Genomic DNA, 10323 nt, shown 5'->3' on the forward strand with positions numbered 1-10323 from the left:
ATAACGCAAATGTTTGCGTTATAACGCAAAGGTTTGCGTTAATCGCAAAGGTTTGCGTTACAACGCAAAGGTTTGCGTTATAACGCAAAGGTTTGCGTTATATCGCAAAGGTTTGCGTTACAACGCAAACATAAGAAGAAAAATAAAAAAAAAAAAATGTGTGGCGCTAATACGCTTCCGTAAAAATATCAAAATTCTAAATATCGTTTTTAAAATTTGATAGTTTAGAAATTTGATCAAACTTTAAAAATACTAAACCTAACGTGCAATTTGATTATTTCACTTTTTGAATGTTTGATTTTTTAAATCTTTGATTTAAATATCAAAAATAGAAAAGGTGCGAAAAGAGGTGTACCTGTAAACTATGAAACAAAAGAAAAGCAAAACGAAACGAAACGAAACAAAATGAAATGAAAACATGCTGCTACATAAAAGTTAATGTATAAGATAAAACCACAGGCACGGACAGTTGTAAGCGGTGAAAAATAGGATGACAAAATAAATATTTCTTAAAAGAAGAAAATCCATTTTAAAACAAGACACACGGCTCTGATAATGACCATTTTACTTGATGGTTTACCCAGCACCCATATTTTAGAAGTAACAGTAAAAACTGACCAACTCGCAGTAGGTCAAATAGTATGGTTAGGTTGAGTATGTATATATATTTTCTACTAGACTTTAAGCAATAAAATGGTTCAATACACGTTGTATTATCTCATTTGATTTCAAACGTTTCTGTTTTGCTCTACGATTTCTTACTTTCTGCAATCAGGTCCGCAGATGAATATATCTTTAACGTTTTAATCAACTATTTCTGTTCTTTAATAATTGTTGGCCTTAGACATTCAGCTTTGAGCGTTCCTGATCCAGAAAAGAGCTTCGGTCGTAATTTTTATAACGTTTTGTTTTCATTTTTTATCGATTGCATGACGATCATATATTGCCTTGTATCAATGTTTTCATTTCTAAGAATTGGTACTGTAGGAAATATGAATTCAAGCTGTCGCAATGAACGTTGTGCTAGCTCTGGTATGTGGGAGGTTTTTTGATATCTCTTTACGCCTAAATTAAAACTAAGATCAAATATTAGTATCCTAGAATCAGGAAATTGTTAAAGGGTATCTACATAAACTTTCCATAGATAGATACTCGGATGTAAATTTTGTGTTGCGCCAGACGCGCATTACGTCTACAAAAGACTTAACAAAAACACTCGAATCAAAATAAGTTAAAAAAAAGCCAATGACATCAAATTAAATAAATAAAAAGGCAAAAAAAAAAAAAAAAAGAAACGTTAACATCCAAGTAATCGTTCTGGTTTTGTAAAATCTGAACACATTCATCATATAAACGATGATAAACATTATTTTCAGCCTTCATATTTATGTAAAAGTTGCCGCTGTACATTATGCGCCCAGCAATCCATTTGTAGGTGTCGGCATTTTGAAAATTAAAAACTATTTTGAATAGTTTATATCAGCGATAAATGGTAATCTTTTTGGGAATCTGATATATAAATATTTTCACTAAGGTGTTGACACTTTTTTTTTTATTTTACTTGGATACTTCCAGAATGGTACAAAAAATATTCTAAACCCCAGTTTGATTAAAAAAAAATCTGTGCAAGCAGAGGACAAAACAAATATTCTAAATCAAAGATATCCCCCATACGCTATAGTGTGAAATTTTGAACCAAAATAATTTGATCAATAGCGATGAAAAGCTTAATAAAATTGTAAGCACCTAGTGCGATTTTTTTCTCACTTCAATAAAACAACCATATCCCCATTTTTGAAGTTAAATGATTGCTCCCTCAGACAACGTTTGGACTGATGCTTGTAAAAACTATATGTATTTATCATATACGTAGCTCCATTAGGGGCCATTAACCAACCTCTGTTTTTAAATAGCAAGTAAAAGGAAAAGGGATTTTTTTTTTGTATCAAGGGATATCATTGTTCCGTATTTGTTATTTATGCATTTTTAAGTTATCGTACGATAACCTACTTTGAGCAAAGTAAAAGAACACATGAACGTCCAATCAAAATGTGGCGTGCAGCTGCATGATGAATTTTTACCATTTTTGGTCATACACTGTAGTTCATACGTGTTTCTCGTTTGTCGTTTTGATATAGATAAGACCGTTGGTTTTCCCGTTTGAATGGTTTCACACTAGTAATTTTTGGGGCCCTTTACAGCTTGCTGTTCGGTGTGAGCCAAGGCTCCGTGTTGAAGGCCTACCTGAACCTATAATGTTTTACTTATATAAATTGTTACTTGGATGTCGAGTTGTCTCATTGGCACTCATACCGCATCTTCCTACAATGTATATATATTACATATCAAAATCCATCTATAAGGGCTACTTTGCCCGAGCCAGCTGAATTCTAAGTTTCTTTGAAAGGACAAGGTACACTAAGGGCCGTATTTGGCCCCCTTTTTTGTAAATTTTTTTTTTTCATGAAATAAACGAAATTATAATCGGAAATAATTTGCATATATCTGTTCTTTAGAAGCTTATGCGGATTTTAATTTTTGGTAAAGCAGAAATCTGATTTTGGGTTGCTTAAAGTTACCTAATTACATCAAAAGGTACCAAAATGTTGATTTTTGGACTGAAATTCTTCGTTTTTAAAGGCCTCCGCCAACGTGAGCCACAGAAAAGAATGGTGATAAGGATAGCATTCAAACAGAATTTTCTGATAATGAAGAGAAACTTTTGGCTCACGTTGGCGGAGGCCTTCAAATATGAATAAAACTATCTCCCAAAAAAACAACAACTTCGCCGTAATAGTAAAATCGGAGCGAAATCGGAGAAAGGGCTGAAAAACTCCGCATTCAGCTGTGATTACCAGACACCACCAACTACATCAAGAATATTTCCAAAGGTGAGGTTTTTAGTTTTGAGATTTGGCAATCATTCTTCAAATTGTATTTTTTTTTCTTTTTATCAATCTAGATTTTGTTTAACCATTTTGGATCAACAAACAAATGCCTGGTGAAAACGTATCATCGGCATTTGGCACACACGATAAAACAGCCATTTTCATGTGTACCTGAGACCGGTTGAGTCATGATATAAATTACAGCTACAAAGAGTTTGAATGAAAATAATTTTTCGTTTCAAGTAAAAAATATACTCAGAATATGTGAAAATTGGGAACAAAATATCGGTCCGGTTGCAGACGACTTTGCGAAATTGACTACCGCCGAAAACAACCTTTTTTGCTTTCAGCCTTACAGTATCATTAACCGGAGATTTTTCTTATGAGTTAACATGAAAATTTAACAATTTTTGCAAGTAAAATAATTTCCAATTTCCGTATGAATTCGACTACAAATAGAATTAACGGAGAACATAACAAATTAAAAAAAAAAAACAATAGTAATAAGTATGTCGTTTTACACTGTAATTGTCCTGATGACAACGTAGTCGAATGGGAACACCGTTGCCTTTGGTCCGGGCGTCTTACGTTCGAATCTCACCACTACCAGTAGCATTTTTTTTTCATTTTTTTTACTTGTATCATTTTATCATTTTATTTTCTTTCAAAAAAGAAAGAAAAGCAGAAAAATGCTCGAGTTCATGATATAATAGCCAGCAATTTAGTCTGATTTCTAAACATAAAGTTTTAGTCACTTCAAACGATATGCAACAGATTTTTATTCCAAGTTTGAGCCTCATTCAATTTTTTTTGCCCTTGGAATCATTTTTTCAATATGGGACGACATCAAAAGATCAATGAAGTACATTTGTATAGCAAACTTATATCAAATAACTTGGGTGGAATGATAAAATGGCTGCTATTTTTTTTCTTTGACTTCGATTTAACATGTATCCCTATTGGTCAATCATTTTTCCCAAATTAAGTTAAGGGAGTTGGGGAGGGGGGATTAGTGGAAAAACTATGTGAATTTTTATCCTACATTGAACTTTTGATTTCGTCTCTGAGAGAAGTTAAATAGAAGTCATTTGAAGAAATAATATTACAGCCGATTTCATTGAGTGTGTAGCCAAAGGTAACTTAGGCAGTGGCGGATCCAGGGTCTGGGGGGGTCTGGGGGTTTGAATCCCCTTTTTTTGGACGATCAATGCATTTGAAAAGAGGATAGTACACCTGACCTAATAATGACTGAATGGTTCAGCTAACAAGCAAGCTTACCAAAGATATTACCTTTGCCTACACACTCAACGAAATCGGCTATAAAGGGAGTTCATATATAAATTGTAGATATAACATAGTTGTTTCAGACATACACGAAATATTTTAAGGTTTAACTTCTATCAACAGATAACATTAACATGTTTTTAAAGATAGATTTTCCGGCCCTTGGTTTTTAAAGTAAAAATGAAAAAATAAATATATATACATATATCATAACATAATTAAACGTTACACAAATGCTCGGACGACCTGATGCGCAAGGTTTCATATAATATATATTTTTCTGTCTTATTACAGATATAGAATTGACATCCTGATTATGTAAACCATGGACACCACATAATGAAATTCATGGACGTTCGTATGCCTGTTTTCGAAATTGGTATAGTTATTTTGTTAAACATGTATAATATATAGATATAGGAAGATGATGTATGAGTGCGAATGAGACAACTCTCCATCCAAGTAACAATTTATAAAAGTAAACCATTATACATCAAGGTACGGACTGCGACACGGATCCTTGGCTCACAGCGAACAGCAAGCTATAAAGGACCCCAAAAATTACTATAAGACTTAATACTTAATCACTTTTGTTTGAAAAAAATTTCTCTCATATTTCAATTTGGCTCAGTATAAATTCGATATCAGCAGCATGACTGTTGTAGTCTTCGGTCACTTTTTTTATCAATTGTATTATAATTCAGAATGTGAAATACATGTCTGTAGCCGATGCCTCCTTACTATATATTTTACAAGATAAGAGAATATAGCCTTTTTAGGCTGTTTAATAAAGATAAATAATTTTGCAGCCGCTCATTATATATTAGACATATATTTCGATATCTATTTCAGGTACATCCATAAGGGGTTACAGTATTTACATTGATAAAAATGAAGAAACATAAGGAATGGTAAATATATACAACACTATTTTTTAAATTATTTTATACATATTTAACAAAACTGGTTGCAAGGGTCTTCTCGGCACAAGACCATACAATAAGCACAAGTGTCAGCTGGATTGAAATGATTCGGCATTGAAGGTGATCTGCTATTGAACAAAAATAATGATATATGGGAAACTTAATGTTGGGTTAACGTCACTGATGAGAGCCACCATTCAAACATCACAATGTTCTAAGACTGTTACTGCATGTTTAAATATATGCTGCATGAATTTGCATCTCGTATGGCATACTAGACACTATACAATTAGTCTTATACAGCATATCACACCCGGTCTAAACGAGGAACTATATTGCATTCGCCTTGTCCATCTGTTGAATATTCAAACTACCGCGACTGTATAATAGCATAACGTTCTCGTCATTATACTTGTGTATAGATACATTTGATTTCTGTTTAATATGGGTATATTACGGAAAATATTGTTCCGAGCCGGGTCAAAAGAGGTATGAACAACTTCCACCTTCTTTTTTGAAACTGGCTTAATCTGCTCCTGTTTTTTGCATTATGGTTCACAGGAAGATAAATAATACAACTAAAAATAAAGGTTAAATTAGAGTAAACGATTTTGGATTAAATAATTAAAGTAATTTCTCCTTCATTTTCATTTTTAGGTAATGCTGTGAGGATGCCTACCCCACGAAATTTCAGTTGCATTATATGTATGAAAACGCATTTAAAAGAGACAAACCGACGAGCAATATTTAATTCTGGATTACGGAACTATGTAGAGTCAATTTTAAAAAGACATGTGTACGAACATGACGCAATTTGCTTAAAATGTAGAACAAGAATTCAACGAGAAATTCAGGCTAACAAATTAGTTAACAATGTGAATGTTGCAGAAAAAAATAAAAGCAATGAAAAAAAACAACCAAGCTCTGGAGGCGTCCTTAGTCCAAAAACCATACAACTTCCAATATGTTCTACCACAAAATCACACCGTATGTGTATTGTTTGTAAGAAGTAGAATTCAAATAGGCATAAACTTATTGTTGTTCCCAATGAAGCCAAGACACAAACATTTATAGACAAGGGCATCTTTATTTCCACGAACAGTAGGTGTTGTTCTGATCACCTTGTTGGTAAATACTTCAAGCAAGAGGCTCTGAAAGCATTAAAGCATACTTCTCCGTCGACATTCTTCAACCGTACGGATGTAAACAACTTGTTGGATAGAACCAGGTCAATGCTAAAAGATGTTGGAAAACTTAATTTTGATGTCCAGATAGCTATGTCAGATGACGATTTTGTTAATCTCACTGGACTCACCAAACAACAGTTTGACGTTGTCGCCACACATGTTACAGACTTAAGAAACTCTGAGGTACGCTCAATAAGAACATGTCTTGCTATTCTCCTAGTAAAATTACGCACTGGATTATCGAACACAATCTTGGGAACTCTTTTCAGCCTTAAGTCCTACAATATACAGCGAGCCGTACACTCAGCTCGAGAATCTCTAATTAAAAATTTTGTTCCATCATTTTTAGGATTTAACCATATGAGTCATTCCGTTTTTGCCCAGAGCCATACAACTCCAACTGCCAAAACATTGTTTACAGGAAACAATGAAGACACAGCTGTTCTGATCCTAGATGGGACATACATATACATACAGAAAAGTTCATACCACAAGTTCCAGAAGAAAACCTACAGTATGCACAAAAATCGACCTTTAGTCAAGCCCATGATTATAGTTGGATCTGATGGCTACATTTTGAGTGTCTTGGGGCCATATTATGCCAATGGCCACAACAACGATGCCTCAATTACCAAGCATTTATTTAAAACCAATGCTGAAGATATAAAGAAATGGATAAAGGACGATGACGTATTAGTAGTCGACAGAGGTTTCAGAGATGCTCAAGCTTTCCTTGAGAGTATGAACTTGAAAGTAGAGATGCCTTGTTTCATCAAAAAGGGACAAAAACAACACACTACCGAGGAGGCAAATTCTTCAAGACTCATAACAAAAGTTCGATGGGTAGTTGAAAGCGCCAATGGACGCATTAAACAGTGGCGCTTTCTCGACAAGGTCGTTTCAAACCACTTCGTTCCCTATATTGGAGATTTTGTCAGAATTGTTTCTGCATTTATTAATTGCTTCCGGGCTCCACTGATTAATGATTTTTGCAATGAAGAGATCGGCCAAACTATGCTGGATAAAGCACAGCTTGGTAACCAGGTACAGAAGTATGTCGAGGACAATAATTTAATTCGCAAAAAGGCTATTTATTCTGAAGTAAATGGCACGGAAAACGTTTTAGATTTTCCTAAACTTACTCTCCAACAAATCAGAGATATTACTATGGGAGTATATCAACTGAAGCAAGCCCCAAGATATACAGAAAGCCATTTATCTGATGACAATTACATGCTCCAGACTTGCCGTGACCGTCCTAATCTATTACGAGTAAAACTAACATCCAGACATTCGTCCTCAAGAGTGTACAGTCTATGGATTGAATTTAGTGGAGATGAAGTCACTGGTTGGTATTGCACCTGTAAAGTTGGCGCCCGGGTGGTTGGTTGTTGTGCGCATATTGCATCTACAATGTGGTACCTTGGTTATAGCAGGTGGGAACTAGAGACACCAAGCACGTGTAAATATGCAGATTCAATTTTGAATGCAAAAGATGTGCCACTTGAAACAGATTCCGATTCTGATAGTGACGGTTTCATTGAGGAGTGAATCTCTGACACTCATATTTATTGACAGAGGTTAAGATGTAAATGCATAGATATAGTGAATTTATTTAACAGGGGGTGGTTTTTTTCATTGTTGTATTAACAAACGATTTTTTTTCGGAGATCAAAATTAAAATTGTTCTTGTCTTGCGGAATTCTTTTAGATTTTAATGTTGAATACTTTTTTTTCTCGCTGATCTACTGTTAATTATCTGCTCACTAATTAAGAATAAGAATATGTTTGTACACATTTTTAGTCACATGTCAGATATATAAAAAAGAAGATGTGTTATGATTGCCAATGAGGTTAGATCCACATGAGTTTTAGTCATAGCTTAGGTATCAGTATTTTTGCTCTTACTGAACATACTCTACATTAAACAATATTTAAATCTAAATAATGAACTACAATTATACTGAAATAGAAGATAGTTTGGTACACCTTGTCAGCAAATTTTGTTAAAGTTTTTCCTCATTGGAGCTGATTGACGTGTGATAATCACGTGTGATGCTAGGTGTCTTTAATAAACAAGACTTTGGTCACTTTGGAGATTACCCTGTTTATGTGGTATTATGTACATATATACCAAAAGAAATGTGTTGATATATGATTATGCACTATGATAGGTTTATCTAATTACCTTCACTTATAATACAAACATCCGACAGTTATGATTCAGACCAATGGCGTACATTTTGTTGTCCATATTACACTATATCTTAAGATGCTTTTTACAAGTTTCTGCGTAATACATACTTAACCTAGTAGTAAGTTATACCTGTTTGGCGGTTTATACTCTATACTCAGATTGTTGTCTTTTTGACATGCACATTCCCGATTTCAATTTCATCTATATGCAGTGGAACTTTTTACAAAGGATGATTTTCATTGGTTCCACGAACATTCACAGAACATTGTGTAATTTTGTCAAAGAAAACTGCCTGTTATTTCATTATTTATATAATTGTTTGATCATTGAATAAATCAATAGTTCCAGTAATGCATTCTGTTTTTTTTTTTTTAACTTAACTGCTATTGTACAAGGACTTAACATAATACTTGTGATATAATGATGAGAAGGCCTTGAAGGTCAAAATAACTTTTTTTTTTTTTTTTTTAAACTTTTTCGTAAGACTTTTTTTTGGGGGGGGGGGTGGCGTTTTTTTTTCGTTTAGTAAACACCAAGCTTCAAGTTGGATAGTGATAAATCTACAAAATATCAAAACCGTATAGATGACAAATTAACATAAGAAAAGTACAATATCAGCGTAAATCATATAGAGAAAGGTCGTTGCTACGCAATGGATACGGTTGCTAGGTAGTTTCTAAGCATTAAAAAGCTAACAAAATGTAAGTTATTTACAACTGTCATGTAATCACCTAACAGTAGATACCTAGCTTTGGTCAACACATGAGGGGTTGCATAAACCTTGAAGAGATATTAAAGGCTGTGGTTGCTTAGTATACAGTGCTGTTGCTAAGGGTCATTCTGGTGGCTAAGATATGATAAATACTCGTATTCAATAATTCAGATAAATGAGACATTATAGTTAGAGATTTCCATATATGTATTGTACAATGATACATTTTTATTCATATAAAAAAAAAACATTTTTAATGAATATGGTTAAAAATAGCGCATAAATAGCAGATTTTAAATCTGTTGCTAGGCAACCAACAAATGATAATTACAAAAAAAAAGTTGTCATTTTTTTAAGCTTCTATATTTAGTCTATTAAAATTATAAAATTCAATTCATTTGGAGAGGGGGCCAAAAATGGCCCTTATTGTACCTTGTCCTTTGTATGTTAAGATCCTATTTTGAATTATCGAGTTTTGGTTGCCAGTGACAAATATTTCATGAATAATAGCAATAAATACAACAGGGAGGGATTGTGCTTGTTATTCATTAGATGAAGACATAATCTTTCAATTAGTTTAATTGAGGGTTGGAGCTGGCATATGTCAGTAACTACTAACTTTATATATGGTAGTCCTTTGTTATTATCATTGTCATTTTGATTAGTTTCTTTTGTTTCCTATTCTGATATAGGACATGTATTTCTTTTAAAGTGCGTTATACTGTGCGTATTGCTAGGTCTTAGTTCATTCTACATTGCTGGAATTATAGGGGGAGGGGTGTGACCTCACGAAACATGTTTAACCTTGTCATAGTTGTGCGTCTGCGCCTGCCCCAGTTCAATTCAGGAGCCCCTGGCCTTTTTGATACTTGTTTAAATAGATTTGAGTTTTTTTAATAGATGCACAATCTTAAAAAATTCAGTACTGTTATCCCATGTGATGTTTAATATGTTAAAATAAAAAAAAAACGATCTTCTTTAATTTTTAGCTCACCTGGCCCGAAGGGCCAAGTGAGCTTTTCTCATCACTTGGCGTCCGTCGTCTGTCGTCCGTCGTCGTCCGTCGTCGTCTTTAACTTTTTACATTTTGAACTTCTTCTAGAGAACCACTGAATGGAATGAAACCAAACAT

General features: G+C 33.8%; 1 protein-coding gene across 2 annotated transcripts; it reads left to right on the top strand.

Annotated features, from left to right (window-relative positions):
- Positions 1-2635: 2635 nt before the first annotated feature.
- LOC143071699 (uncharacterized) lies at positions 2636-8824 on the top strand. 2 transcript variants are annotated; one of them, XM_076246188.1, is made up of 4 exons: positions 2636-2891; positions 4467-4551; positions 5025-5083; positions 5753-8824. In XM_076246188.1, exon 4 carries the CDS (start codon positions 6328-6330, stop codon positions 7831-7833), a length of 1506 nt encoding a protein of 501 aa, XP_076102303.1. In that variant the 5' UTR covers positions 2636-2891; positions 4467-4551; positions 5025-5083; positions 5753-6327; the 3' UTR covers positions 7834-8824. The 2 variants fall into 2 exon arrangements, with proteins under 2 accessions (XP_076102303.1, XP_076102302.1); XM_076246187.1 differs by lacking the exon at positions 2636-2891 and having other exon boundaries at positions 4066-4551.
- Positions 8825-10323: the final 1499 nt, after the last annotated feature.

This window comes from Mytilus galloprovincialis, chromosome 4, assembly GCF_965363235.1.
Source record: "Mytilus galloprovincialis chromosome 4, xbMytGall1.hap1.1, whole genome shotgun sequence".
Classification (NCBI taxonomy): domain Eukaryota; kingdom Metazoa; phylum Mollusca; class Bivalvia; order Mytilida; family Mytilidae; genus Mytilus; species Mytilus galloprovincialis.